General features: G+C 41.2%; 1 protein-coding gene across 2 annotated transcripts; it reads left to right on the top strand.

Annotated features, from left to right (window-relative positions):
• The first annotated feature begins 395 nt into the window (after window positions 1-395).
• On the top strand, window positions 396-25,846 carry LOC308315862 (CD151 antigen-like). Of its 2 annotated transcripts, none has more exons than XM_080764090.1 (8): window positions 396-534; window positions 8,017-8,107; window positions 13,198-13,389; window positions 17,274-17,348; window positions 20,457-20,561; window positions 22,459-22,617; window positions 23,102-23,188; window positions 24,217-25,846. In XM_080764090.1, exons 2-8 carry the CDS (start codon window positions 8,018-8,020, stop codon window positions 24,274-24,276), a joined length of 768 nt encoding a protein of 255 aa, XP_080620216.1. In that variant the 5' UTR covers window positions 396-534; window position 8,017; the 3' UTR covers window positions 24,277-25,846. The 2 variants fall into 2 exon arrangements, with proteins under 2 accessions (XP_080620216.1, XP_080620215.1); XM_080764089.1 differs by having other exon boundaries at window positions 8,014-8,107.
• Window positions 25,847-26,171: the final 325 nt, after the last annotated feature.

Raw genomic sequence — 26,171 nt, 5'->3', positions numbered from 1 at the left:
AAAGGTAATGGCATCTACTACAGTAGCCTACCAAATTAAAAGTATTCGTTATTCATCATGATGTTATTACATTGTAATGAGAAGGGCCTATATACATTATGTGTTCAAATCATAGACTGTAAAAAATAGGTTCAAATTCATAGCTTCAATGTTGCAGCCGGTAGAGTAGGCTATTTCTACATTGTGATACTTCGACTACTGGCACTGTCACTGTCACAAACTCATCACTGCTTTAAGGCCTGGCCTACAATGTTTGAATGAGCAGCATGGATTCACAACCCATCGCCCTGGGACAGAGAAAAGAAAGGTGGTTGTTCTCTCTTGGGGTGGAGTCTCACCCACACACAGAGACCACGTAGTAGCCTCTCCCTCTGTCTCTCCCCTCTGTCTGTGTTCTAACGCGCTTTGCTTTGCGGACACACTTTCCTTCAGGGGAATCAGGGGAATCAATCTGGAATGAAAAGCATCTTTTAGGTTCATTCTCAGACACACCATCCGTCCATTGGATCCAGCGGACCACCAAACACATTGCAGGTAAGTCAAGTAGGAAGTGATTGAGCAAAACTCGATACTTTGTAGCTGGTTGGTCATTGTTGTCGGGCCGACTGGCCGCTCTCTCTCTCTCTCTCTCTCTCTCTCTCTCTCTCTGACTGTCGCATTTAAATCGTCTGTTTGTTTTAGTTAACATTTGTAACAATGTTATTACTATGTAAGTACAACAACTCGTCTTTGCACGCGCAGTAGTTAAACCAATCGTACGTTTCTTTCTCTTGAGAAATAAATGAGCCATTTCTAAGCAAGTGATATACAGGCAGCGTAAACCGTAAAGGTCGATTCGTACTGTAGCCTACAGTCATTCTCTAGATTAAAGCTGTGTTCTTGAATTCCCGCAGGCAGAGGCCGGGTTAACAGATAAGAAATGTCTGGAGACAGTTATGCAGGATATTTGGTCCACCCTCCCTAACAACAGACCTGTTATAATCATTCACTGATTACCACTGTATAGTAGCCTACTATTCAGAGAATGATTATAACATTGATTGATTGAAGTATTTATTAACAGTTTGCAGAATTACAGTAGGCCTACATTTCAAGCACAACTCAATACAAAAAACTGTTAGTGGACGACCCAATAAAGCACTACTTGTTTACAAGAGGGTCCACCTTGTAATTCAATTCATCACATTTAGAGACAAATACACTTCTATATACTGTAACCCAAAAACAGGAAATTCATCATAAAGGAGGTAAAAAGGGAAACGAAAACATATACAGTGAGGAGGAAAAGCCGTCCTACTAGTAGTAGGCTATAGTATAGTAGACAATTTACAATTTACAATTTAGGCATTTAGCAGACGCTCTTAATCCAGAGCGATTTACATTAAGCAAGAACAAAAGCATGGGAATACATCACATAAAAGCATTTATCATGAAACATGCGTAAACTAAGAAAGTAACAGTGGAATATCTATATAATGAAACTATACATATACTACTGCTATACATATGTACTATGGCGTGCTATGACTATATACAATGCAATTCTAGTGCTGTCTACATAACATGCTATAAGTCTGTATCAAATGCTATCTAAGTCTACAGAAATGCTATCTAAGGGGGTAGGGTAAGTGCTATGGGCCATGATGGAGTCTGAAAAGGTGGGTTTTCAGACTACAGCAGAAGATTGGGAGTGATGCTGCAGTTCTGACTGCAATGGGAATACATTCCACAGTTTTGGAGCCAGAAGGGAGAAGAGTTTGGGACGTGTGGAGCGTTGTCCCGGCGTTCCACACGTCCCAAACTCTTCTAGTAGCTTAACAAACAATCGTTTAGCCCTGGGGACTTCTACTGGTATAGAAGTTCGGATTTCTAAGTGCTCCAGTGATCTATAAGTATATGTATGGGACCCATACAACATTGTCCCGTGACCCACAAATGGGTCCTGACCCAGTGTTTGGGAAACAGTGGTCTAGAAAGAGTCTCTAGTCTAAATAAAGACTAAACAGTATAACATTAAAAAAAAAAAAATCTGTACATTGAAACTATACCGGTATAGTACAAACTATAGGATGCCAGGTCATTTTTAACTTTTGCATAAGACTCAAGAGTAACTTTCTTTATATTAGCCTACTTAAATCAGTCTGTCCAATAGTCACTGAAGGAAACCAAACCATGTCCAAAAAGCGCCCCATCTAGCTCTGTAAATGTCATTAACCATTGAACCTATTAACCTACATTTGAGTTTAATTGTCCCTTTGTGCCCCCATTGTGTGGTAACTGGTAAGGGGTGAGCCAAGTTATAATAAAGCATTGTGTCATAATTACACCATAACACAAAGGGGTGCTTTGTACCGACCCCCCATTCACCTACTGTATACAGCTTCCCATACAGTGACACACAGCACAATAATAACATTTTTTTTAGAGCTCTGAAATGTCCAGGTGCATTTGAGAGGGGATGGATCATGGGAACAGCATTCGTACCGTCACTTTCGGCTGGAAACCAAAACTGTTACTTTTGAGGAAATGGAGAAAAAAAAGGAACATGTGTAACAATGCGAGTCATTGTAGTTACAGTAGGTGCTGTCTGGACAGCACCTTAGTCTCTTGTGAGATTTGGTGTAGAGAAAAAAGTAGGGGACCAAGTATAGATCCCTGGGGGACTGTGGTCAACGAAGTAGGGTTTAAGTGGCGTGTGTAATACAGGGATGTTTCACAAAGCGTGGAATGACTTGAGCAACATTTTAAATGCTTGTATTTTAGTATTATTTATATAGGGCTTTAAAATGTGACAGATTTCAGCAAGAATATCAGACACCCTTCGCCTTTTGTCGACGGCTGCAACAGTTGAGACGAATAACAGTCTTAAATTCATAATTTATTCCGACCCCTCCCTGAAAAGGCCTGTCCTGACCACTTATCTATGATTTATACATCATGGATAATTAGTGTGGATTTAGACTGTTATTCGTCTCAACTGCTTGTGTAAAATTGTTGACAGACACTGGAACAACTGAACATTTAGTGAAACGGTTATCAGTGTGTGAACATGTGCCATTGTGCCAACCTCCCAGGTTTAGCTGGGTGGGGGGGGGGGGGACACGGGACAGGTGGTCTGCATGCCTGCATGGGATCTGTCCTCCTAAGTCTGAGCAGCCTTGTTAAAAAAAAAACAACAACCTTGAGTGCAGAATGAGATGTTCCCAAAATAACTAAGCCTGTAAACTGGGTCAGTATGTCGGGCCTTTCATTTATCTTTTCAGACATTTTCCGGGGCTTTTTCTGCCTTGACAGACTGACAGGAAATGGGGAGAGAGAGCAGCATGATTCATGAGCTGCTGTGATAGGAGAAGGATATAGGAAATGGAACACAACCACCCTAAAGACTAATCATTGTGTGTATTCCTCCACTATCTGAATCGAGTGATCTTGCGGTACATAGAAATTGATTTATTGGAGATTCTGACTTTCAATTGTACATACCGGTACATTTTGTTTTGATTGTATTGTTCCACTTTTTGCTCAGAAATATGCAAAATGCGACTAGGTGACTAACAGACGGACAGAACTGGTCACACTGAACTTTAGTTTAAATCTGCCTATGCAGCGGATTCTGCCACTGCATTTCAATGGGAACGGAGCATTCATGCAAAATGGTGCGCAAATGGAGACAAACCGCTCCATTCCCATTAAAGTTTAATTCAAATTTGGTGTGACCGCACCCGAAAGACCAAGAATTTGGTCTGTGGTTTTCATTAAACTTGTGTCAACCGGTTGTTGCCAAACCTCAGTCTTGGCGTTGTGGTGGGAAATGTCCTTTTGTTTAATCAGTGCGGTGCTTGTCTTCTTAACTCAGCTGTGCATTGTCAAGCCTCAGACAGTTGTGTCAATAAAGCCTTGTTTGAATTGAATTGACAGACCTACACTAAAAGCATCCTCCCAGCAGATGGTCAGCAGACACAGCATCTTAACACACACACACACACACACACACACACACACACACACACACACACACACACACACACACACACACACACACACACACACACACACAGTACATATGCATGCACGCACGCACAAACAACATGTGCGCACGGCCGCACGCACACACACAAACACAACACGCTCTAATGTAATGAATGTAATTAACCTAATTTATGAGCTAGATAATTCATTCATTTATTTCCCCCAGCACTATCTTTTAAACCAATTAAGACCTGGGCCGATTCTACAAATCTATCATAAATCTTATTTAGAATAGATTTCAGTAAACAGTTTTCTGAAAGATGTATGTTGCTAGTGGTGTACGCAAAATGTTTTCATGTCAAGGACCCCAAAAATTAAACATAGACTTATATTGATTATTGATTCTTCTCTACATTGAGTGGGCCATCTAGAACAGTGGTTCTCAACCAGTGGTCCGGGGACCTCACCATGATGGAGAGTTGGTAAACAAATGGACCCTTATAGATCTTTAACTCTTAATTGACACGTCACTTACTCTCAAGATTAAGAAGATTTACTTTTGATTTTCACTCTCAAGAGTTTAATTATTGTTAAACATCTTCATTACTTAAGTTAATTCTACAATTAGAGAATGTAGAGGAATTGTTGTTTTGATCGTTTGCTTATGCAGAATAAATAATGGGCCTTGATATGAAAAGGTTTGAAAAAACCAGTGATCTAGAACGATCACAGACTAGATGCGTAGATGGCTGTGAAACCTAGTTTATTTTGTAACCAGGACCTAATATATGTACTGTCGTTCACAATCGGTGGAACAATGTAGCCCAAAATTCATTCTGACTCTTGACGTGTCAGCTGTGGTTTGCGTGAGAGCCAATTTCTTTCATTCTTTGCCTAATGAAATCTTCATTAAATAGTTTATATAAAGAGTTATTTACGATTAATTTAGATGAGCGCTGATTTATGATTTATGTCCTGTTTACTCCCACATGGCAAACTATTTCTGACACGCACAACCAACACAATAAGGTTGGAAGATGAACACATCAAAACACATCACCCAAAATTCAGAAGAAATGATATCCCTGCCGACCATGTTTAGAGCACTGCTCTAAACACACAGTGGGTCAGGAGAACCCTTTTGTGGGTCACAGACCATTTTTTGGTGGTTACGACAATATTATTTCAAAAGATTTCCCCCTCCCCATTAAGAAAAATTGTTTAGAGTGTCTGCCTTGATATTGGATTGTGTTTGTGTTCATTCTCTGGCCTGCAGGTGGGTCATTCTAAAGTGACGTGACAGGCAGGCAGGCAGGCAGGCAGGCGCAGGCAGGCAGGCAGGCAGGCAGGCAGGCAGGCAGGCAGGCAGGCAGGCAGGCAGGCAGGGATACCTGGTATGACCTACCTGTCTGTGCTGTATGTGTGAAGGAACAGAGGGTACAAATGCACCATAGAGACAGACCTGAACGAACGGGCGAGTCACAACATGATGGACATGGTAGAAAGGAGAGAGGGGAGGGGGGCACTACCTTATGTTCTCGTGGTGGAGAGGAGAGGGGACGGGGCCACTGGCTTATGTTGTGGCTGCTCAGAAATTCTGCTGTACACAGTGAACAATGCCTTAGTCATTGTTTGCTCTGTAATCTGATACCTATTACCTATCGTAGTTCTCTCTTTCTCTCTCTCTCTCTCTCTCTTGACCCGGACTTCTCCAGGGGTCTATCTCTATTTCCCCCCGAAACTTCACTCCAGAATATGCCGTAGGCGTAGGGTGATACATCATCATACACATCAGTTGTTCTCAAACTCTGTTGGCTCAATTTATCCATGTAAATAACCAAAAATAAAAGCAAAAGTATTATTATCAAAAAATACTTAAAGTATAAACAGTAGATCCTAATGCAGATGTTTAACAATAATCTAAACAATAATTCTAAAAATGAAACCAAATGGAGTGGACTTGTAAGGGTCCATTTGGTTTCATTTCACTCTCTCAAGAGTTACTAATAAGTCTCTCCATCATTTAGCTGGGGACCAGTGGTTGAGAATAAAGGCATTTTGTAGTCCTTGAGGGGGTTCCAGCCAGGTGGTACGTCCCCAGCTAAATGATGGAGAGTTAACAAAATGGACCCTTAGGCCTATAGATCTCTTGATAGTGGTGGGCGGTGACGTCACAGAGTGCGTTCAGTGTGCCTTATTTACGAACGACCACAGCTGTGACGCATTCACACGAATCACACCGGACAACCCCAGCTTCAGGGTAGGGTCGCTCAGTGCGAGCACTCGGCACACCCGGTGCGCAGCGCACTGGATTTTCGAACGACAACGCACCGAGTGCACTGAAAAACTAACGACAAGAGAGCATGGGCCGTTGAGTGATATTCAACGAGCGCTTCCACACTCCAATCACATGCTAGGAATTTATTGACAGGAAGTAGCTCATAGAACGTCTACGGTGGATTTTTATGAAACAAACACTTTGCAGATAGAAAGAGGATATTTCAAGCTTTCCCTACAGCTGCAATGTTGGTGATTTTGACGTTGTTTAATATAATTAGAGAGGACTTTTCTGTTTGGATGGCTGTCTATGGGAAGTAGCACCTAGGTATAGCACCTTGCTGGCAAGATGTCTGCGGTCTGAATAAAGACAATTGCTTACAAAGTCTAACATTGTTGGAACCAGATTAATAACCCATCTTAAATTCCCTGGCTCAATAGATTACAAAATCTGATCAGCACATTTTTATTTAGTTTAAGAAACAGTCTGTGTGTGGGTTGAGTATGACTGCAAAAGGCTGGTGCTTAACATTCCAAACTGTTTGCACACCGATCTCCTACTTAGGATAAGTCATGTATTCCTCTGAATCAACATGTACAGTAATATACAGTAGCTCATGGCGCTTTGACTCACATTGACTATGATCTCATTTATTTTCCTCATACCTAGAGGGTGTTTGTTTATTTCCCTAAAATAAAGCCGATCTAGACACAGCTGTCTGAGCGTCATCCCTATGCCAGACTGTGAACCTGAGTCATAGGCTGGTGACATGTTTCAACAGATCCATCAAACATCATCCACATGGTTTGGTGATGTGATGTTCGGACAACTCTCACAGATTTATGGTCATATTTGCGCCAGCCAGGCGGCAGGCCAATTGCGCTCCCTGTTGGCCGTTTAAAACAATACTGTATATATTTTGCACACAATGGTTCAACAGTGTTAGAAAACCTATACCTACGAGTTTTGTATTGACACCATTTAATTCGTAAACTGATTTGCACTATGCCAATTGTTTGCATTTTGTGAGCTTGCATATCGGCTATTTTCGCCGTGTGACACCATTGTATCACAAAGTTTATGTGACTTATTGTAAATAGTTAACTGACGACTTTGCAAAGAAGCCATTAACACCCATAACCTGACTGTGAAACTATACGTAACAGCCTTGAGTGTATTCATGCTTTTATAACTTGGTTGCAATTTGCCAGTAATCTGACAATAAGATTTACCTTAAGATTACCACCCGTCATGCATGGCATAATGATAGCAGTGGATTATCGTGATTATATGGAGAACTTCCATGTGTTACAGTGGGAATTTTACTCTGCATTACTGAAAGGGTTAGGGTTGTTTTCTTCCTATAGATACTTAATGCTTGCCCCCTTTGTTTAGCTTATATCCACTAAACCCTATAGGCCTACTACATTTTTATAACAAATATTGAAAATAGCCATAACGATCTCCCAACATAACACAAGATTGTAGATCATATATTTTCAATATGTTGAATTCTTTAGATTTTTTAGGGGGGAATTGTTTGGACATTTTTTGAAAGTTTTCACTTATAATGACATGCCAGGTTTTCAAGTGCTTAATGACTAAAACATGGCTGTTGTCACTAGTAAAACAGTTAATTATCATGAGTAAATACTACATGAGGTTGTTTTTTGTGCAGACAGGAAAACACAAATCACAGCAAACTATTATGATTTATGAACACAACAGTATACAGTGATGATGTGAACTGCTTGTTTGTTTCATAGCAGCATGGGGGCTCCAGTTTACGATGAGAAGAAGGAGACATGTGGAACTATCTGCCTGAAGTACCTCCTGTTCACGTTCAACTTCCTGTTCTGGGTAAGTTTACACTAGCAGGTGATGAGCAGAGGTGGAAAAGTGCTGTAGGCTACTTAAGTACAATTTTGAGGTAGCCTATACTTTTTCTTTACTTGAATACCAGTATATTCACTTGTGTGTTTTTTTTTACTCCACTATGGTTATTTGAAAACTTTAGTAACTTATACATAATAACATGAACCAAATAAGCCCTTTTTCTGCTTTGTCTATTTGAATATAGCAGATCTACAAGTTCACAACGTGCTGCAATGCAATAGTCTGACTAATAAACCAGTCACATCCGGCGCAGGCAATTTCTTTTGCAAACGGCAGATTTGTGTCTGGCTTATTAGCCAGGCTAGCAATGTGTTGCATTGTGACCTTGTACGTTGACTATTTTCAAAAGATTATGACACATTTTAAGTCCTGAAAAAATAATAATTGTGAAAATGGCCATTTAACTATGAATGCACCAAGTCTCTGTACGTCTGTACGTACGACTCTGTACGTATGTCTGTAATCCATGTAACCCGAGAACTGTTCGCCCCACCGACTTCAAATTCAACACACGCGTTCGACTCCACCACAGGGGGTGCAGTGCCCGGTGTCGAGTCGGTTGGACTCACGGTTATCCAGAACCGCCCCAAAAAGGTGTCTGCCCGGACTCTGAACAGGGCCCCTGCCCAGTGTCCAACTGTCCCTATATGGAGCTCAGCTGGCCTATTCTGACATCATTCTGACATCTGCATAGACTCCATATTTGGGCATGCCTGACAAAGAACTCCATATATGGGCATAAAAGGGACAGACGTAATATCTGGGTGGGGCATCCATTTCCAACTTGCATCGTTCCAAGTAGGCCAATGACCAACTGGCACCGCTCTAGTTCTGCATAATGAGTCGAGAATACGTTCTCTCTACACACCCAGTAATTTACTCAAGTAGGCCTACACTTTTGAATGCAAGATATTTCTATATTGTGGTATTTCTACTTGAAAAAAAAAATTGGAGTACTTTTTCAACCCATCTGTTTTTCTGCTGTTTTCCACAAATGTGATAATAATGCCTGCCAAAGCGTTTAATATAGTCTCAAATTGGCTGCATTTCTGAGGCGGTTTCCAGATGCACTACCGAATTAATGTTTTACAAACCTAAACCCAAGCCTTCAACCCTCGTCTGGTATACTTATTTCCCTCGGGATATGCTGGTGAGAAAGTCCATTTGTTTTGTTTTCCTTTTTCTTCTATAATAAGACTTGTTGTTTTATGCTTTATCTGAGACAGGAGATTGTAACCAACAGTGGTGGGAAAAGTACTCAAATGTTTTACTTAAGTAAAAGTATCTCTACTCTGGTACAAGCCCTGTAATCAATATGTACTTGCGTAAAAGTATTGGCATCAAAAATGTACTTAAAGTACCAAAGTACTTTTTAATGAGTACCAAAGTACTCATACAAAATTTCTCAAATGTACAAAAATCTTTTGAAGATAGCAGATCTACAAGCTCACAATGTGTCGCAATGCGACACATTGTGAACCTCCAATTGCTCCCGATGTGCAGGTTGGTGCCTTGCATGGTTTCCGGCGCCATCGGTGTGTGAATGTGTGTGTGAATGGGTGAATGTAATGCACAATATATGTAAAGTGCGTTGGATAAAGGCGCTTTACATAGATTGTGTGTATTAAATGCACCATTTACCATTTAAGTGCTTAATGTATGTTTTGTAATAATAATACAAATCTACAAAGTAACTAAAGTTTTCAAATAATTGTAGTGCGATCTTACTGGAGTAGAAGTAAAAGTATTGGAAATAAGTAAAAGAAAAAAAAGAAAAGTACCAATTCCACCGCTGACTGTGCAGTGCACTACCGTGGCTGAGCCACCAGGTGCCCCCAGGCCATTTGTTTTCAGACCACATGGATCTAATCTTAACCCGCAGGCCATTTGTTTTCAGACCACATGGATCTAATCTTATCCCGCAGGCCATTTGTTTTCAGACCACATGGATCTAATCTTAACCCGCAGGCCATTTGTTTTCAGACCACATGGATCTAATCTTAACCCGCAGGCCATTTGTTTTCAGACCACATGGATCTAATCTTAACCTGCAGGCCATTTGTTTTCAGACCACATGGATCTAATCTTAACCCGCAGGCCATTTGTTTTCAGACCACATGGATCTAATCTTAACCCGCAGGCCATTTGTTTTCAGACCACATGGATCTAATCTTATCCCGCAGGCCATTTGTTTTCAGACCACATGGATCTAATCTTAACCCGCAGGCCATTTGTTTTCAGACCACATGGATCTAATCTTAACCCCCAGGCACAATTAAAAAGCATAAAAGGACCCTTATGGCTACTAAACCTGTCAGTGTGGAAATGGTATTTCAGTGAAAAGTGGCGAGGACTCTACAGGTTCAGGTGTGCCAAGAAGGAAATGAGATAAATACATAAATGCAGTGGTGTAAAGTAACTGCATGTACTCAAGTACATACAGATTTGAAGAAGTTACTAAGTACATTTACGTAAGTTGTACTTTACTTGACTATGTCCCATTTGCTTTAGTTACTATAGTTACTATGTATATTTGTATTATTACAAAACATGCATACATTAACCACTGCAGGGTCTGCAGCCCTATACATTTCCGCCATTTGAAAATGGTGGAATAGATCTACAACCAAGATTTTTATTTTTGTTTTCATTCAAATTATTCTTGAAAGATATTGAGGTTGCCCTCATGTTGTTTGAAAACTTGTGAAACTTTTGGTACTTTATTGCCTTTGATGCCTATACTTTGTACTTTTACTCGGAGCTGTGATGTAAACATTCTTTATATTCTGGTCAAGACCGAGAGGCAGTCCAGAAGGACAGACCATGATCAACTGTTTGGCAAGCAAGGAACTGCCCATAATTAAGTCCGACTACGCCCCCCCACACCCCCATTATCACTTTTTAAATCTGCTCTGCCTGCAAGTAAAAATGTTAGCTTTCTGTTTCAAAGTAATAAAGATTTGCTGGCCAAAACCACATCTTGGATCATCTATCGGCATTAAAGTGCTGGGACTATTGATCCAAGACTTGAAGATTACATTATCTTCTGTATTAGGGGATGTGCTTTTTTGTGTGAGCTCCCTTTCATCCTTTGACTTCTACTGATTTATATTACCTCTTGAAACAGACCTGGGTCTTAAATAATGAACAGAAAACTCTTAAATCAGGTCCAGCATTTCTTTCAAGCTCTTAAATTAAATCCTTAAATTATGGATGGTTGAAGTTTGTTCTTTCGCGTCTGGAGTTCAGGATTCTTAGTGAAGAAGAGAACAAAGTCTCCATGACGTGTAGATTTATGAGAAATGGCCAGAAAAAGGTGGAAATCTAGGATAAATGCATTCATCATAAACTTCAGGGTGGAAAAAAACGACATTAATGAGATTAAACTTTCATGGTCAAAAGGAAAACTTTGTTAAAACACAAACGACACATCTGTCCTACCATAGTAAGCATATAGACAACATGGCTGCAACCTGGTTTGCATCAAAATAAGCCAGCTAAAAAGTTAAAACAGTTTCCAGACCTCCTGAAACATACTGATACGACTATTTCTCAGCCTTAAGCCCATGACCCATCTAATTCCAACACATTTTTGGGGTGGCTCAGTGTTCAAGACTGCGTAAAACTAATAAAAAATCACACCTGTGTGAACTGAGTGGTGCAACTCCCCTCCCCCTCCTCTCCTCTCCCTCTCATTAGAAGGCAACAGTGCAGCGCTAATACTATATCTCTCTCTGTTTCTGACACAACAGCGCCCCTACTGGTAGTCCGTCATACTGGTGCTCATGAACACATACATATAGGCACATACATAGGTGAACACGGACATTGCTGTTCCTTGGAGTGGTTGCACCACTCAAAAAATGACCAAAATATGACAAAAACGAAATTGAATCACATTCAAGAGACTACAACTAACTAAATCAAAAATGTCAAAATCAACACTAACCAATTGAGTCCTGAGACCAGATTCTACCAATGTCTTCTAAATCATGACAGTTTTCTGAAAAACCCATCAGTGGTTCTCAAACTATTTCATGTCAAGACCCCAAACATTATATGTAATTGACCCCCCAGAAGCAAAGATATGAGTTAAAAACATTTGCTGTGAAAGAATATTGTTATGGCTGGCTCTGAGGCCATAATAAAAAAGGGGAAACCACACCAGAAGACAATCCAAAAATAAGTGTTTGCGAATGCAGTGAGCACTTACTATGAGACCTAGCAGATCATGTCTGTCTGTCTGTCCGTGTGTCCGTGTGTCCCCCCTTTGTGCCCATATATGGAGCTGAGTGATTTGTTTGTGATTGATGCAACACACTCCATATTTGGACGTATAGCTGCTTTGGGGACTCCTTATATGGTTATGGCGAAGTTAAAAACTTAACTTAAAAATAACTTAACTTAAAAAATAACTTAAAAATAAATCTTAAAAAAACCCAAATATGTACGAGCTGCGTTCGCTTCCCGCGTTTGCGCGTCTTACTGGTTTATTAACATAATTGTGAAAAAAGTCATCTTTTAAGTTTCCAACTTAAATTGGCAGGGAAACATGCTGCCGAAGCTGGGTACTCTCCTGCTGGGTACTCTCCTGCTGGGTACTCTCCTGCTGGGTACTCTCCTGCTGGGTACTCTCCTGCAGCCGCTCCTACAGCCACTCCTGCAGCCTGTGTAGAAAAGCAGAACTGGAGCATTATGAGAGCAGGTCTCTTAAATAGTTTTTGGAGAGACAATGGCCAGGTGTCTCCCCTTCCACTAATCATCTGGCTCCACCCTCCAATCGAGCACTGCAATGGACTGGTTAAACTGGCACAGCCACACACACAGAACCCCAGAGTAGACTAAAGGCCCAGGGGGCTGTCACAATATAAATTAAAAGATTTGCACATTTCAAAAATAGCAGATCTACAAGCTCATATCCGTAGCCGTGCTATGAGCTTGTAGATCTGCTATTTTTCAACAGCTAAAGTTTAAAATGATGGTTAAAGTGGTTGAAATGTAAGGAGACACAGATGCGTTCCATGTCTTAATGGGCTAATAACTTGTGTTGTCAGTTGGCAGGGGGCGTGGTGATGGCGGTGGGCGTGTGGACCCTGGTGGAGAAGAGCGACTACATCAGCCTGCTCTCCTCCAAGACCTACGCCGCCTCCGCCTACATCCTCATCCTGGCCGGAGCCATCGTCATGGTGACGGGGGTGCTGGGATGCTGCGCCACCTTCAAGGAGCAGAGGAGGCTGCTGAGAGTGGTGAGTATAGGACTGAAATGTTGTAATGTAATAATATTATTATTATTATTATTATTATTATTATTATTACATAAATTATAATAATAATAATTAAAAAGGTATAACGCAGACAACTGTAGCCTGTACAATCATACGCGTCACTGTTGATGACGTTGCATAGAGTGCATGGGCAAAAAAGGGTGGCTCAAATGTGCCTGAATAATGCGTTTTATATTAACTGTTCAATATGTGAAGACATTGAGGCCTAGCTCATAGACAGAGAATGATGAAGAGTCTGTGGCAAATTTGGAGGCAGGCGGAGTGCTGGTCAGCCTGTGATGAGCTGACGCACGCAGCAACTTTGCCTCTCTGATTCTGGTAGTGGGATAATAATAATGTCCTTGACATTAAAAATGTTTGATAAACATGATAAAGCACAATGCTGCTGAGCGCCATCCATCAAAAGTCAAGATTTGGTCCTGTGGCATATTTAAGCATTTAAATCTAATTAAAAAATAGAATTGGATCTCCCATAGGAGCCTAAAGGATGTCTGTGACTGACTCGGCACAATGAGTGCATGCACGCACGCACGCACGTGAGCACACACACACACACACACACACACACACACACACACACACACACACACACACACACACACACACACACACACACACACACACACACACACACAATATTGTATCTAATATGTGTATAATAATTAGCCATCAAAGAAACAGACACTAATAATAATAATAATAATAACTTAGATTTATATAGCGCCTTTCAAGAAACCCAAGGACGCTTTACAAGACAAGTCACTACTAATACATTTTCTCATTTCAATTGCAATATTCTGAAAACAGCCGATTCTATTTTCAAATTGCCAACATCTGAAGTGGTTTTGTAATAATAATAATCAAAATCTACAAAGTAACTACTAACAAATAATTGTAGTGCACTAAAAGTACAATATTTGCCTTTAAGGTGCAGTCGAAGTGAAATGATTGTAAATACTGCGGTAAAGTAAAACATTTACTTGAGTAAATGTACTTTTTCCACCACTGCCTTTAATAGCTCAGTCAGAAGGACCTGCTAGGCTGCAGTCAAAGAACAGACATCTGCCTGCTCTCCTCGTCTATAACGGTTCCATCTGGTCAGCTGGCAGTAAAGTCAGATTTATACACTATTATACAATGTTTGTTTTCACCACATTGTTACCAGTTACCTGTTGAATGTGCTGGTGATGCAGATACACTGAGGACAGTGACCGTGGGAGCCAGATAGAGAGAGAGCTTCTACTAGCAAGGAACTTGTAAGATTAATATGGTTCATTCAATGATTTAATTGGGCCTATACACAGCCTGATTAGTATCCACTTCCATTATAGCATGGCTCACGTTGTGAGCTTGTAGACCGGCTATTTTAACTATTTTAAAATGTTTTCCAAAATAGTAAAAAAATAAAAAAGGCAAATACGACTAGGGATAATGGGTAAGGGGTGGTAAGCAAGATATAGCCCTCTCTTTTTCTAACTCCATTTCTAAAATATCTTTGGGGCACTGAGGTCAGTTCAGCTCCGATGGCTTTGGTCCTCTACTCCAAGCCCCCTTTTCCCTTTTCACAGAGACAGTCTTTGTGACCGAGGAGGAAAGGAAAGGAAAAATGTTTTTCCTTCCAAACCACTGAGCCGATTGGAACGCAGGGCAGGCTGAACAGCCTGGAAACAGCACTGGAGAAACTGACCTCATGCACACTGTGACTGACCAGCAGCCTGACAACACCTCCATCCATCACCTACTCCACTACAGTATAGGCTGAGGCTGTCTGGGAGCACTGTTGATTTTGACAGCAAATTTTGATTCCGTTTTAGTCATAGTCTTTTTATTTATTCATTTTGTCCCACGATTTTGCAACCCATTTTTTTCACCCAGTCAATTATCTAATGTAATCCTGGGCGCTATACTCCCTCTGCCAACATGGGGATAGCAAACTGGAGTATAAATAGGTCATAACAGTAAAACCTCTCGGATGACTAAAATAATAGGGTGAATTCCCACTTGTAACACGCGGCGTGTGCATGGGTCGTGCAGTGCGAGTGCATGTGCTATGCGTGCGCGTGCATATGTCGTGTTTGTGCAGAAAATAAATTATTGGGGGTCGATCAAGGGCCGTGCGGCGGCAGGCGGAGAGCTGGTCTCCATGGGTGAAACATTGCCAAAGATAGTTTTTCAGCAAATGACTGGTGCAATCCATCAACCTGTAGCTGCTATGGTGTTTGACAGTGTGAAATTAAAACGCTGCATTGACCAACCATATCTTGTGTTGTGTCGATTTAGCCAAAGAGGTTGCACCCCCTTTGTGCTTTGTATGTAGTGTCGATATGGACTCGCAGGTCATTGGCACCTTTATTTGCCACGGATACATAGCCTATGTTCCTGCTTTGCACACAGTGCACGTAAATACAGATACTTTCTCTGCTATTATCAAAAAAGGTTATATCATTTTGTAAAAAAGTATCCCATAACTTTCAGAGAAATGTCCAAGTCATTTGATCCCTAGTTTAGATCGAGACACCTTGACAACGTACACACACAGTTGCTTTCTGCTTTGTGATGGTGAAGTGCATATGGATGTTGTGCGTTGTGTGTGTATGTGCGCGCGTGAGTGTGCATGTGTGAGTGTGCACGTACAGCACATTCATGAGAAAATGATCCTACAATTTGAAGAGAACTTTCCTAGTGGTTCAGAAGTGTAGTTTATAGAAGGAGAGGTGTTGACAGCATGGCTCTGTGGAATGCACTGAGCATATCCTTCACCAGACATCAATCACATTCCACCAATCAAACTGTCTGGAGACGGTGAGAGGTAGAGCAAGCAACACATCATGTACACACACAGCTTAATTTAAAACCCTAAGTTACATTAATTTAACTTAGAGAGGGTACACAAAAACCAGAGCTCCAAGTGTTGCGCAGGAAACTTCAACAAAGCTATGAAAGAAAAGGCAAGACAGGGCTTTCCAGGGCATCAATTGATCAAAAGCAACGCTAAGCTAGACATCCTAATAAAAATCTGGTTGATTTTAGACTCCGTCATAGAACCCAATTCCCCAAGTCTGATCTCTCTTTAGAAGCGCTAATATTCCAAAACGAGTTGCTTGGTTATGTCAGAGATTAGGACAGAACATCGCCTTTCTGATCAAAACCACGGACAGCGCTGTAGATTCAGAGTAAATAAAGAAGATTGTTGGCCAGTAAATAAGGAAGTGAACGGCTGAGTGCATGCAGCGCAAAACATGTCCGGGATCTCTGAACAGACGTTGCCTAGCAACGGGAGCTGTCAAAACATTGGAATACAGAGATCCCGTTTTATATCATTAAAAAGGACCAAAAGACGTATACAAGTCCATGGCACATCCCGCTTTTAATTGAGAAGACGTGTATACACATGCATCCTAAGTGTTAACACCCACTGATCTCCTCTCCCTGATATCGTCCACTTAACACCCTCTGATCTCCTCTCCCCTATATTGGTGCAACGCAGGAATCAGGCTATAGGCTTTTCTGCCGATCATATCGCAGTTTGTCCTTTATGTCTTACCTATATAAACTATCGCCGTTTGTCCTTTATGTATTACCTATAAACTATCTGGACACAAAGCTTTGCTTAAAGCCGTACGTCTTCATGTCAAAGGACACCCAAATTGATATGAAATTGATCCGTGGACAACGTCCATGGGCCAATTTCATATACATTTCGGTAGACTTCAAAGTGTTTCCGTTGCACCACATTGCTGTCAATTATAACAATGTTATTCATTCATTCTATCATTCTCTCTCTCTCTCTCTCTCTCTCTCTCTCTCTCTCTCTCTCTCTCTCTCTCTCTTTCTCTCCCCTCCAGTATTTTGGGCTGTTGCTGTGCATCTTCCTACTGGAGATCCTGGCTGGTGTCCTGGCATATATCTACTATCAGCAGGTAATCTAATCTAGTCCTTGTCCCTATTATGCCCATATATGGAGTCATTGGAGGTGACTGGTTTGTTGAGGTTATCAACACACTCCATATTTAGATGCAGGTATGTTGTCATAGTGACCTGGCCATGGTTTGTTTATGGTTATGTTGTTGACATAATGATGCAGGATGAGGCAGAGCAGGTCGGTTCAAAATGTTTAATCCAAAACTAGGAATACAAAATAAAATACTAGCGACACTTCACAATGAACTAAGGTACCACTGGGAAGTGGGATCAGGGTGGTATAAATATACAAGGACAGTCACACAGGTGAACTCAACTGATAATCAACACCGGGATTGGCTATAGGAGACCCAACAGGACACAGGTGGAGCAAACTAATAATCACAGGTGAGACAAGGCAGGTAACAGTATAGCTACAAAGGAAACCAGGACACTAAATATATACTACAAAATAAAAGGAACACAAGGATCACTATAGAAAACACAACAGAAATACAGAAAGGGCACAGATCGTGACAGTGCCCCCTCTTAAGGGATGGTGCAGCCACAGGGGTCTCAGGCAGGGCAGATGTTGGCGTCTGGAGTCAAAATGACCACGCCCCCTCCTGGAGGACCCCAGGTTCCCCCTGAAGGAGGCCAAGCGAGACCCCACAAAAGGATCTTGTGTCTAATCGGTCTCACCTGATAGGCCGGCTTGGTGAATGCACTTCAACCCATTCTGACCTGAGATCAGATTCTAAAAATGTCTTCTACATCCTGACAGTTTTCCATTCTGACCTGAGATCAGATTCTACGTCAGTCGTTCTTCGATTTTTCAAAAATAGCAGACCTACAAGCTCGTAGCGCACCACTCGGTGGCGCGCTATGAGCTTGTAGATCTGCTATTTTTTTTTAAGCTAACACCAAAATGGGTTCCCGCCCAAAATGGGTTAAATAAAAGCTGTGAAAATATGGTAGCACGTTGTAAAGTGTAAATATGGTAGCACGTTGTCAAGTGTATAGCCTACAAATAAGATGAATAGCTTGCAGGGGGGTAGTCCGACCCCGGCCCCTTGGGTTTCTGACAATGCGGCCCCCTGAACAATTTAGTTGAATAGCCCTGCTATAGGCTAGACTATGAGTAGGAGGAGATGGTGATGAAGATATGAAGACAGACAGGAAGATACTTATTGAAGGTTGACGTCACCCAGTAGAATGGGAGGATGGGCGGCCTCGAGAAGGAGCTGATAAGAGTGTTCAGCTCTATATCTTATCAGCCCCAAATGGACCTGCGGGACAGAGCACAATGAGGGAACGATCACACAGGTTTATCTAATCGAGAAAGAAAATAGGGAAAGTAAAAGATGAGAAAGATTAGACACACAGAAAATTCTGCTTGGGAGATAGTAAGTAAACGAGTGAACCACCATCTCAGACCGAAAGCCTTGGAGATTGACTAACTCTCTCGCTCTCTCTCTTTCTGAGCAGACTATAGTGATATTCAAGAACAGTTTCCTCCTTTAGAAAACATTCCTCTCCGTTACAAGTTCACTCTCTTTCATGTCATGTAACGAGTTTATTGTTGTAAAAATGTTGCACATCTGTGTGCTTCATCCTCAACCTGCTATGGGTAACATTTTCAGTGTTTGCATGTGTTCACAACATTAGTATTGGAGTGTTGAGTGAAAGCCCGTCTACATCTGATTCTCAATGCTGTTGTAATGTAGTGGATTCCAGTCATATTAAAAAAATCACACCCGTGTGAACTGAGTGGTGCAACTCCCCTCTCCCCCCACCCCCTCCTCTCCTCTCCCCCCCCCCCCCCCCCCCCCCCTCTCCTCTCTCTCTCTCTCTCTCTCTCTCTCTCTCTCTCTCATTAGCAGGCAACAGTGCAGCACTAATACTATCTCTCTCTCTCTGTTTCTGGCACACCAGCGCCCCTACTGGTACTCATAGTCATTGGCTCATTAACGTCACATGAACACATAGGTGAACACGGACATTGCTGTTCCTTGGAGTGGTTGCACCACTCAAAAGTCATAAAACACGTTAAAACCCTGCGAGGATATGACACAATAAAGTTTGCATTGCGGACCTCATACAGACAACAATTAGATCTCATAACATGACAGACATGAACAATGTACAAATAAACACATCATTCAGACACGACTAAACACATTATTCCTGTTCTAAAACCCACTGTCCTTACACTGGAACCTAGTGTCCAATAACCAAGCCCCTTCTGGGATTAATAACATATTTTCATTCTATTATACTCTAACTCTTTGGTTATATTCTTCCTTTCCTTTCCTTTCCTTTCCTTTCCTTTCCTTTCCTTTCCTTTCCTTTCCTTTCCTTTCCTTTCCTTTCCTTTCCTTTCCTTTCCTTTCCTTCCTACGTTCTCTCCGTCTCATCCATTCTCTTGATTTCTTCCCATGATTTACAGCGGCTTCCCAGCTGGCGTGTTGCCATAGAAACTGAGCCCCCCAGGCCTCCGTTTCCCAGGGAGACGTTTCACCGCCCAGCCTCTGGTCTAGCGAACAAAAGAAAAACACACTTCCACTCCCTTATAAAAAACACATTCTTCTCACACCCCGTTTATATATTATACTACTGGACTTCAACCGCTAGTCGGGTTGCAGGGGCAACTGGACTCATAACCACTTAAATCTTCTATAGAACTAGCATACTTGACCGGGATGACTCTGGACTTGCTCCTCTCCTTTCTTCCCATATACACCGATCTACATACTTATTATTGTTATAGATCCTGATACATCACTACGGATACTAAAGCTAATCAGCGTCGTGGCCTGAAATGTTTTGGAACTCTTGATGTGTATGCTACTACAGGAGAAGGGCACTATAATATCTGTCTTTTAATTCCGTTCATGACACAGTGCCAACATTCACCTGACTGTCTGTTTCTTAATGCACTCACGTAAAATGGTCCATCTTTCATTGTTCCACTTTTCTTTATTGTGTGTGTGTGTGTGTGTGTGTGTGTGTGTGTGTGTGTGTGTGTGTGTGTGTGTGTGTGTGTGTGTGTGTGTGTGTGTGTGTGTGTGTGTGTGTGTGTGTGTGTGTGTGTGTGTGTGTGTGTGTGTGTGTGTGTGTGCGCGCAGTTGAACGAGGAGCTGAAGCAGACTTTGAGTGAAACTATGGTGCAGAAGTACAGACAGAAGGATCAAGAACACATCACCAGAGCTGTGGACAAACTGCAGCAGGAGGTGAGTGAGCAGAGGCTTCCACATAGGCCTGAATATTACAACATAATCGCCTAATCGCAATTATTTCAGATCATCGCAATAATTTTTTTGCATAATCGGCAATCGTGTCCATGTTGAAAAATGTCCATACATTTTCAAACTTTTTTCAAAAGTAGCAGAAATAGCTGATATTTCTGCAATTTTGTATTTTTTTGTGTGTGTCAGTGATTTCTTAAGTTTTAAGTTATCTGTTTTAAGTTATCTGTCATATCTGCTTTGTTTTTAATCATTATTATTATTACAATAATCAATTTAGGTATTTAGCAGACGCTCTTATCCCAAGCAAGTGAAAAATCGGAATAAGCAGAGTCAATAACAGACCCGCTCTAGTGATTTCTTAAGGCTCAAAGGTTCCTCAGGCCCAGACGGAGTTGGGCAAGACAGCTTTTTCTGTCAATGGCCCAACTTCATGGAATGAACTTCAAAACTCTTTAAAACAGAGCTCCCTGCCATCATTCAAAGGAATGCTCCAGAATATTTCACCGTCTTCAATTGATTTATTTTACTGATGGTTGTTCTGTATAAAGTTCCTTTGTAATTTACCCTGATTTATAATGTTGTGTTTGATGTATTGTTTTGTGACTGTAGTTTTGTGTATTGTAACCTCGGCTACGTTGAAAATGAGGGCTTGCCCTCAACTGTATTTCCGAGTATAAATAAAGGTGAGAAAGAAAAGAAAGAAAGAAATAAACAACAAGATGAACTAGAACTGCACTCTGTCGAGTGCATACTTGCTTGTTGCACACTAGTAGGCCATACATGGCCAACTAGTGCGCAAGCAGAGCGCGCAAGTACTTTCGACCGCTACAAACTGTCAACCAATTACATATGTATGTATATGTCATTTGTAACCACTTTTGATGCGTATGCACCGTCCCAGCAAATTGTGCCTGATACGGCAGTGGTGCCAGATTACATACACTAGCCCTTACCCGTTGTGAGATATTTGCCCCCCTCTTGTGGCCGTGGGGGGGTACTGCGCCCGGTGCGTTTTTAATTCACTAATAAATCTTGCATCCTTTGGTATTCTTCTCCTGATAAACTACACGGTTTGCACACATCTCACCATGCACAACGGCGACAGGTAGCCTGTCCACACATGGACCGCTACTTTGCATTCATATTCATGTGATATTGACAGTACAATACCCATTTTTGCATTTTTTAATCCACTAATAAATTCATTATAAATCATTAATGTGTCAAATTGGAAAAAGGGCTCCATTAAGACCTCCATATAATTATGGTCCATGCCTGTGTGAAAAGTGGGAGTGATTGGGCCAGCCAATGTTGAGATAAAGCGCTGTCAGGGACATTCAGACATTCAGACATTCGCTGAATTTTAGTATGATGTATACACAGGAGCATTACCTTTAATCCTCCCAACACTAAAACATATCGTCATTACGTCACCATCGAAAACCAATTACACTCTGGCATTGGGTCCTTTACTCCACATATTTCTTACGTCATCATTGAGAGCTAGTTATACATACTGTATACACACCATGTAATCTGGTCTCAGCAAATCAGGCACAATTTGCTGGGATGGTGCATATGCATCAAAAGTGGCGGGTTGGCTGGGACGGTGCGTACGAGCCGGGCGAAACTATTACTTGCACACTCTGCTTGCGCAAGTAATGATATAGGAAACGACCCCCAGGGGTCATGTAACATTCTAGATCTCAACATTTTGTGGTCGAGAAAAAGAAACATAAGAAACAGAAAATATGCAGTGTCATTGCCTGAAATTCACTAAACTGCCTAAACAGCTATGTTGAAATGCATCCTCTATAGCGACATACAGCAGAACGTTAACATTATTTTGCTCTCTGCGGTCTTCTCTCTCTTCCCACAGTTCAAGTGCTGCGGCAGCAACAGCTCTTCAGACTGGGCCAATAGCACCTGGGTGCGCTCCATCGAGGCCCAGGGCCGGGTGGTCCCTGACAGCTGCTGTAAGACCCTCACCGATGGCTGTGGACACAGAGACCACCCCTCAAACATCTACAAGGTGGAGGTGAGAGAGAGAACAGGCCGTCAATATCTCGGCAGTATAGACGTTACGCTTAATTGATTATGCATGGTTGAACCACACCCGAAACAACTCCCCAGGACGTGTGGGTGTGTCTGAGCACGAAAACAGCATGGTTTTTTTTCACCACCTGTGCGCAACCTAACACACACGCACATATTAACTGTATGTATGGTGATTTCGGGTGTGCCAGTACAGTTACAGTACAGTACAGTAGGCCCTACTGTACTGTATTGTACCTGTAGTAGGGGGTACAGTAGAGGGACCCCCATACGGTAACTCTGTCATTTCTCAACCGTTTCGGACGCGGAGACCCCCTCACAGAGTTGCACCACTCACTTCACACGGGTGTGATTTTTTTTCTATGCTTTTAGTCGCAATTTCTGACAATATAATGACATAATAAATATGGGGCGCCAGGTTGAAAGTGTTTAATCCATTTTTATATACTGTGTGTTTTTGTCATCAGGGAGGCTGTATAACTAAACTGGAGCTGTTCATCCTGGACCATCTGAAGATCATTGGAGCTGTGGGGATTGGGATCGCCTGTGTGCAAGTATGTGTCAATGTTGCTGCACCTACTGGAGCCAGTCACGCCGTTAAAAACACACTTTTATATTTCCTCTTATTCAAAAACACACTTTTATATTTCCTCTTATTAAAAGGGATAATTGCGGTCCACGATTCTGATTGGCCATGTGCCGTTGTCGGATACCTGAGAAAGGCCTATGATCGAAACGTTGCTTTTATAATAAAGTTACCTTTATAATAAAGGCAACTATTGTATTCTAGATATCTGCTATTTCACTGACAAACTGAACAAACAAACAGTCAGAGAGCACAGCGTATGAGTATCAATGCACCAACATTTTGTTTATAATATTCACTGCAATATTCCATGGAGGCACAGCACAGCAGCATCCTTGTTTGTCCAGGCAGTCAATCCTTCTTGAAATTATTCTTGTAGTGATGTCTAGGATTCTCATGTTGCCACATGTGGCAGCCATTTTATAAAAACGACAAGCCACGCAAGGCCGTGGTTACAGCTAAGAGGGTTGTGGCAAGTCATCATGCCACAATGGCCCATAGCTTTTCCAAAATTGTGTGGCTTATTGCTTTATTAACAAAGTTAATAGAGCATGCACCTCCACTCTAGCCCAGGTACTGAACAAAAGGCAGTACAAGAGGAAAAAATAGAGTCCGCAACACCGGTATGAAAACTCAGCTACACTGGTTTATTTGATCAAATAAACCAGTGGAGCTGAGTTTTCATACCGGTGTTGCGGACTCTATTTTTTCCTCTTATTGCTTTATTAACCACATGTACGACAAATAGCAACACGTTGTGAGCTTGTATATCAGCTATTTCCCCTTCGCGCCACAGGTGTATGGCGACTATAAATTATAAGCATAGGCTGTTTTGCCCACAAAGACATGCCCAAAATAGGGAAACCAGAGTTGATGTAGTTAAACCCTTTGAGGAATTTCTTCTGTCTAGCTTGCAAACAGAGATGAAATGTACTTGAAAATGTGATCATGGTCAAACAAGTGTTGATGTGTTCTATATTGTCGTGTCTCCTTCAGATCATAGGGATGGTGTTTACATGCTGCCTGTATCGAAGTCTAAAAGCAGAGCCTTACTGAGAAGAAGAAGAAGAAGAAGAAGAAGAAGAAGAAGTGTTTGTGGATGAGGGAGGTAACTTCTCAATACCTCCACATGTCAGACTCTATTTAGTTCATAGTTTAATGTCTGTGCCATGCTGATACAGGGTTGGGGTGGGGTGGGGGATGGATGATTAGCTTGGGAGAAATATGGCCCCTCGAGGGAACCCAAGACTTCCAGAAGTAATTAGAAAGCCAAGCCAAGCCGGCCGGCGGTCCCAGACAGATCCTGAACGTTGTGCCGCTCTGAAGCTTTAAAGAGCAAGTAAATGTTCCACATCGATTCACTGTCTGTGGTCGGACAGCTTTATTTTCTGTTCTCATTTCATTCATTAACTGTTATTTATCCAGCAAGGACCATTGAGAGCAAAGCTCTTTTTCTCTCTCTCTTTTTTTTGTTTTTTATAGAACTGTATATTGTTAGATTATTGTTATTGTAGGACTGTAATTGTGGTCTCCTTCCACTCTTAACCACTTAAACCCTATGATTATTGAACGGAGTCCCTCAGGGCTCTAAACTAGTGTATTTTCTTTTTTGTGATATTGTTGGGAAAGCCGAAATAGCCTAAATCTTTTCACACAATACGGATGCTATGGGGTTTAATGCTGCGTTCACACTGGCAGATGCAAAAGATACAAAGATGCAAATCTACACAGCATATGTGGTGACACACTTTGATCTCGCCGCAAAGCCTGGTTCCAAACATTGGAACTATCCCATTGAGATAGAATGAGCACTTCCAGCATTCCATTGTTACAATGGGAGTCAACGCTAGTGTTGCCACTCTCTTACTAGATTACTCTGCAATATGTGTAGCTTTGTAGCATTCAGCATTCACTACTTTAACTTCTCTTCATATGGCCGGTGTGTGTATAAACCAGCTGCTAAACAGGCCAGTTTCAAAGTCTAAAACGGATATATAGATCATTCTTTTTTAAATAATTATGGTAGGTAAGTAGGGCGTCAATTTACAAAACAAACAAAAATATATATTAAAAAATATATGGAGATATGACCTTTTACTGTTGATCTAAGATGTAATTTTTCATGTATTTTTGCTTTCATTTCTGACTGAGTATTCGTAACTGTTTAAGATATATCACCCATTCTTGAGATAAGGGACAAAACTTTTTTCAAACTGGATTTTTTTTTTTTTTAAGATACATTCAAATCAAATAGATGTATTTGTAGACACAGGTCTCAACTACCAATCTTGAGAAGGAACAGGTTTTTCGCATAACATTTCTTTCTAAAATGGGACATTTATGCACTTAATACCTGATTCATGTCAACTCCGTCAGACACACTAAAATCCCTTTTAATTGAATTTTATCATTTTAACAATAATATAAAGTCCTCAGTTATCTTATAATGGCTTTCAGTAATCAAGTTAAGTAATACAAATCTTTTAATATTATTTTGTTCCAATATCACACTATTATGAAATATCCAATTTCTCAAAACCGTCATTTCAACCTTTATTTTCAATATTATAACATGAAAACCATGTAAAAAAAAAAAAAAATCATCATTACGTATCATTTCAGTTGGTGTTTCAATACATAAGCACAAAAGATTTGACAGCGAATTTTCTATTTCTTTGGAAATTAACAAAAACATCACGGGACGAACGTCTGACGGAGTTGACGAACATCTGACGGAGTTGACAAGTTTAACTGATTTAGGTTCTAGACCACCTAGGATCTTGATTCTGGTGACTAATCCCACATTTTCAAGGATGAGGAATACAGTGGTACTATTTAGATTTGCCCTGTGAACATGGCAGCCATTTTTCAAAATGGCCGCCAACTTTCTGTTATTTCCCAATAACTCAAGTTCTACACCACCTAGGATCTTGATTCTGGTGACTAATCAT

This window comes from Protomyctophum bolini (genome assembly GCF_963924005.1).
Source record: "Protomyctophum bolini genome assembly, chromosome: 1".
NCBI lineage: Eukaryota > Metazoa > Chordata > Actinopteri > Myctophiformes > Myctophidae > Protomyctophum > Protomyctophum bolini.
This window is presented reverse-complemented; position numbering and strand designations above follow the sequence as displayed.